Source organism: Vanessa atalanta, chromosome 5 (assembly GCF_905147765.1).
Source record: "Vanessa atalanta chromosome 5, ilVanAtal1.2, whole genome shotgun sequence".
NCBI classification, from domain to species: Eukaryota; Metazoa; Arthropoda; class Insecta; order Lepidoptera; family Nymphalidae; genus Vanessa; species Vanessa atalanta.
Window position 1 is genome coordinate 1,808,859 of NC_061875.1, and position 6,520 is coordinate 1,815,378.

Here is a 6,520-nt window from a genome sequence, read left to right on the forward strand (position 1 = left end):
AATATAAGCTGTTTCATTAAACCATAGATAAATTATTAATTTTTGTTGAGCGATATTTTTTTATTTAGGACTAATTTCATTGAATATCATAGTTTACTAAGATAAAGTTATTTATTACTTAAAAACAGATAACGTATTGTTCGGTTTTACCTACGATTACTACCTATTTTAAGGCCTAATAAATAAAAATATGCTTAAACTTAAAGGTGCAATATTATTATTTAGCTTTTTTGTATTCACTTTAGTCACAATTAGTTATTTTCTATATAGAAAATAATCTTTTGAGCTTATACGTCCCATGAGTCAGACTTACGCATTGAACGTCCGTTAAAAGATTATTTAGATTAGAGATTAATATAGTCACGCATTGGAATTACGTTGTAGCTGAATTTCCTGTCCTGCATTGTTATTTTTTTAAAAAAAGTACGTATTATAATGAAAGCGATTTTACTAATCGTGACACATAAAATAACACTACAGGAGCAATTTATTCATTACTCTCCTGGCAAGTGGCAACACTGGTATTAATGCTGTCACAATCTGAATGTAAAGTGATCCAGTTTTATTTATTTTAAAAGATTTTATTTTAAATTTATATTTGATATTTGTTTCTTTAATCCATAAACATATATTTCACGTACTTTTGAAGTCGTGTGTTTTCTTATTTCTTTGTAAAATGGGTGATTTGTACGATAACTTGGAAAACTATAACGACGTTAATATCGTTGATGAGGTATGGAGTTTTAGCGCCAATTATTATTTTGTCATTTTTGTCTACGTCTAAATTTAAGTAATTTTCAATAACTTTTGTTGTGCAACATTCTATACTTTGCAACTCATTATGTTACACTTTATTGAATCTTTTTTAATGCATATATTTTTTTTCAGTTAAAATGTGAAAATAGGGAGCTAAAATTAAAACTTGAAGAGATTTCTAAGGCGATGGGTAAATTGCAAAAAGTAAGAAATTCTCAGAAATCTATTGAACATATATTCATGACATTGGAAATCTCATAATTATTAATTCATCCAATCTTAAAAAAATACTCAAAACATTTCAAAATATACCGTACATTATTTTATTAAACAACTATTAAAAGGCATTAATCATTCGTTTTTGGCTTTTGAATTGGTTTCTGTTTCTGAATATTTGTATAAAGGAATGGATGTGCATTGATATTTTAGAACATTTTGCAGGATTTTGACAAAGTGAATTCTGAATATAAGCAGTTGGAAATTAACTACTCCTCATTATTAAAAACAGCACGAGCTGAGATTGAGAGAAAAACTGAAATGATTAAAGATTTAAACTTTCAGTAAGTAAATTCTGGCCTTTATTTCTATATTCATACTATTTTCAACTAGATATTTTATTTCGCAATTAGATTTAGAATTATTGTCTTTTTATTTTTGGCTAATAAGACTATTTTACTGTAATTATTTCGACCCACCTTGATTGGCGAACATTACTTAAGACAAATCTTATTTTAAAATTGCCTTAGGCTTTGTCATACTATTGTAGAATGAACAGACTTACAACAAAGTACAATTTTTTATATAATCACTTCCTGTAGATATTCATGGTAAAAGATTGCTTTGGATAATATGGTTTAAATTTAAAGATTACTAATTTAAGTTCAAAAATTTGGTTCTCTGAAATCACCTGACTCAAAATTACCTTTTAACCGATATTATTTCACTGTATACATGAATACCTTAATTTCTTTCAGAAAAGATATGATAGTAATAAATGCAATGAAGGCAACTGGTAAGAATGTCTTAAATGTAAAAAAAGGCAATTTCAACCCAAAAGAAAAGGGTAAAACGAACAATAAAACGTTAGATAATGTTAATAAACAAAAACCAAATATTAGAGTTGCACCAGCGAGTAATCATCATAAAGATAATGGGTAATTCATTTCTTTTTTATCTTTTTTTTTTAAATATCTTATACAGGTACATTTCTGCCTATCTACAAATATATGCATATTTGTAGATAGGCAGAAATGTACAAAACATCTAAGATACTATTTACCATCTTAGATGATTTGTTGTTTTGTGTGAAAGTGGCTTATATTTCTCATAATACTGGTGAAGTTAGTAACTGAATAAAATAAATTGTTCATATTATGACATAATATGGATTTTTTTTGTCAAATAACCTTACCTGTCACATAAAATGAATGTTCTAATATTATGTAACTACAAACTCAAATTTATGTTTGTGTACATAATTTTTCTTGTATAGATGGACCGCAGACTTATTAATTACATTGATTGTACCACAAATCTAATGCTGATATCAAATTATCCCATGGATAATTTTTGAATTATAGATTGATAATATTGAAATTATTCTTAAACATCAATGTTTTATAAGTATAATGATTGGTTTCAGAGTTGATTCTAGTTACACTCCATCTATAGATACTATTTCAATCAAAAGTACTGGTAATAAGTCTACATCTAGTGAAGAAAAACTAACTAAGCCTGTAGGGGAGTCTTGCGAAATAAATAAAAACAAAGAAAATTATTCAAAAGATAGTCATAAGGATGAGTCTTTACAATCTAGTAAAAAAGTTATTATGAACAGAAGAAAATCTATGCAAGGAATGAGGTAAGATGCATATTATATTAAAATAATTGAAGTTTATCAATAACTTGTAAACATTTAATTTAATTTAAACATAACTATTATAAGCTATTTATTCAAAATTTAAATTTAAATGATTATAATCATTTTTAAAATATGTTCTCAACAATTTATTAAATAATAACTTATTTATAGCCAACATGAAGCAAAGTTTAGTTCAGATGATGACGCTGAAGCAAAATATTCCACTGCAAGAAAATCACCTCTTAGAAGTGACTTAAAACATAATGAGTGGTGTGATACCAGAGATTATAGGATAGAACCTCATGAATATTACGAGCCATCCAAAGAATATTCTAGATTTAGGACAAGCAGATATACAAACTATGAAAAGTTCAGGAATGTAGACAGACATGAAAATTTCCAAAAAAATAGGAGACAATACAGTCCAGAAAGAGACCAGCAGAGACATATTAATGAATATAATGAAGAATATCATGTAAGAGGAGATTATGGAAAACAAAGGCTATCAAGAACCAATAGTCCATCGACTGATAAATATAACCGTTCAAAGAGTCGAGACAGGAGGTTTAACTATGACCGGGATAATTATCGCGAAAACGATAAACATTCCAATCGATACTATGAGCATACTGCAGTGAAGTACAGAACGCGACATGATTATGACGAGCCTTGTAGTAAGCGACAGAAAATGGATATACATGGTAAAAGTGCAGCAGAAATGAATATTTATGCGAACAATAAGGAAAGAGAATTAACTGAGAGAAATCATGTTTCAAAATCTCAATATAAACTAAATTCATCCTGCCAGTCACCGGATCATGTAAATGTTGAAAATAGTGGTTCTCAACACTTCGTTAAAGGTATGTTATCCTAGGTATAAGTAGGTATTCATGAGGTGGATATCTTCAACTCCAGAAAGAAATAAGCCATTATGAATAGTTAGAACTGCTAGGCAAGCAGTTATAATCACAATATAGTCTTGAAACAGTATTTAAATATTGTTTCAAAATTTAACAAAAATGATATCATTTCATTGATTTAAAACAAATTAAATAAGGAAGATTGGGAAGAGGTCGATGGAAATATGAAACTGTAGAAGAACTACTTCTGGCCCTGTGAATGATTGATAATTTTGAAATTAATGATTATCTTTAATTAGATTGATATGCAAAGTAAAATGGAGTCCATTGATGCATGGAAGTTGATGTTGTCTTCAAGCTTATTATTCATCTGTGTTTCAAAAATGCTAAATATTTTAACTATTAAAGTTATATTATTAATATTATTGTATGTAATATTTACTGACTAAATAAATGTAAAAGGACCTTAAATATACTAGTCTTCAACATTTATGCATTTTTTATTAAAAATCAATTTTATCCTTATACTTTTTTTCAGAAATAATGAACACAGCTGAAACGAAATTGGAAGATCCTAGAATATCAAGTAAAAAATATATATTAAAAACATCCAATGACAGTACCATATTATCAACAGTGGTTGGTCGAGATATTGATATGCAATTTGTTGATAAAGCTCTTTGGGGTATCGAAAAGAATGATGTTCCAGCTGTATTATCTAAACCAGTATTTGACAGAGAAAATAATGATTTATTAAAAGAAATATATATGGATATTGACAATCCAGAATTACATCATACATTAGAATCAGGTGAAATAGACGATTTCAATGATGACATAGCAACAAATTATTCAAAGGAAATTGATAAAGAACATGACAATGGAAAAGATGAATTAAGTAAAGCTAATACCGATTCTGAAACAAGAAATTTAAATATATCTAAGGAAGAAGTTGATACTAAAACATCTTTAAAAACCAAGTTTAAAATACCAAAAATTAAAAAACCTGATAAAATGAATGAAAAAGATTTAGCCCACCAAGAACCCTGTGATATAACTAAGAAAAAAATTACAGATGATACTAGTGTTAAAAATCATCAACATATTATACAAAATATTGAACTTGTTTCTGATAAGCAATATAATAATAAAATTGATATTAAAGACAATTCAGAACCTGATAAAGCTATAATTGATAAAAGGACACAAGACATAATAAGAACTATTGAAGGTGATTTGGAATTAAGTGATGAAGCAAGTGATATTGTGGAGTTTCACAATGACGTAAACAAAAAATCGAATGATAATTCACACGAGTCTAAAACCATCCTAAACATGGATAAAGACTCAAATTCTACTATTAGAAATGAAAATAAATCTGATGTAACTTCCCTTACACCTGAACCAATAAGTTCAAAAAAAGCTGACACACCTAAATCTGTAACAAAAGATTCTTTGAAAGAAAGTAGTAAGAAACGTAAAAGTAAAAGAAAAACAATCGAACAAAAGGAAACACATTCTGTTACATTAGAGCAACACAATGAGAAATGTCATAATACAAAAAAGTCAAAAGGAAAAGAAAGCAAAAAAATGGTTTCTAAGCAAACTATTAGTAAATTTAGTGACTTATTTGGCGATAGTAGTAGCTTAATAACACCAGATGATCTTGGTTTAAACAACATGCAAGTACAGCCTGCCAATAAATACACATCAATATTTGATAATACTCAAGATGCAGTTGATTTAAGTGTCGAGGATATTGCTAAAACACTAACTAGGGCCAATAAAGTAAACGCCTTTGATAGTGTTGTAGATAAATCACAAGACAAAAAAGTAGCCGACTTCATTACGAGTAATTTTAGTGTAAATGTAACTGTTGTTGATGAAAATGCTGAAAACAAGACAGAGGATGTACAGTCACCTTTAAATAATGTTTATGAAAATACTAAATCGGAAACATTAACAGATGGCTCTAATATTGTTAAAACAGTAATAATATCATCAGGAATCCAACCGGAATGTTCAGCAGAAAGTTCTACATCAGTGGCTACTCCACAAATCCATGCACCTTCACTAGCACCCATTACTAATGATGTTATCTTAAAAAAATGTCCATTAAATAGTATTAAAGCTCTGGCAACATCCACACCGCAAAAATGTATTGAACATGTTGATGTTGCTCAGAGAGATTCTTTCTGTACCGCGCCTTCCGAAGATGTCAGTGCCTCAATGAACATGACTAATTCTTCTAGTCTCAACAATACAGATGCACTTCAAAGAGAAGACATACCCGATGTTAGGATATTTGTTAGAAGAAGGAGGAAACCAGTAAGAAAAGCTACATAGTTGGCTGTTTATAGTGTGAATTAGATCTCAGTTTCAAAGTTTATAGATGTCAAGATTTATTGTAGAATACTTCTGTATTTATATTAAGTTATCTTAAAGAGTGCTAGTGTTTAGTTATTACATCTTGTAATATATTTAAGCCGGCTTTTCACTATGGGATCTAGGAAAAAATAAATAAAATTGTGGGATATGTATAAATATGAGTATCTAAAATTGTCGAATATTTTATTTTATAAGTATTTATAGGAACAGGAGGGAACGAAATGTACTTAGTATGCACCAATAAACAAAATTTATTGATTGGCGCTCATGGAAAAAAATGGTCTTTATTAATCTCGACCAAACGATAATAATGTACATACAATAACAGTATTGCTCAACGTATTTTTAATCACGCTTAGATTAATATTTTATATTATTTCTTTTTTTTTGCGTACGATCCACCGAATTATCCTTAGTGAAAAGCCATCTTTTAGGTTTACACAACTTGTCTCTCTATCAAAAAGACATAGACTGAATTTTAGTTTTATACTTAAAATAAAAGAGAATAAAAAAAAAAGAGATTAATTATTCCCATAGCAGTCTTTATTTTCCTTACAAATATCCCTAATCATATTAAGTAATTGTATTCACACCGTTTAAATACATGTAAACATTCACATTCATAATATAAGTTACATAATCGATTTTTATTTAC

General features: G+C 28.3%; 1 protein-coding gene across 2 annotated transcripts; it reads left to right on the forward strand.

The window, feature by feature from the left end:
- The first annotated feature begins 535 nt into the window (after positions 1-535).
- LOC125063944 lies at positions 536-6,363 on the forward strand. Of its 2 annotated transcripts, none has more exons than XM_047670673.1 (7): positions 536-733; positions 889-960; positions 1,186-1,316; positions 1,731-1,910; positions 2,399-2,617; positions 2,789-3,477; positions 4,016-6,363. In XM_047670673.1, exons 1-7 carry the CDS (start codon positions 677-679, stop codon positions 5,821-5,823), a joined length of 3,156 nt encoding a protein of 1,051 aa, XP_047526629.1. In that variant the 5' UTR covers positions 536-676; the 3' UTR covers positions 5,824-6,363. The 2 variants fall into 2 exon arrangements, with proteins under 2 accessions (XP_047526629.1, XP_047526630.1); XM_047670674.1 differs by having other exon boundaries at positions 1,198-1,316.
- The last annotated feature ends 157 nt before the right edge of the window (positions 6,364-6,520 follow it).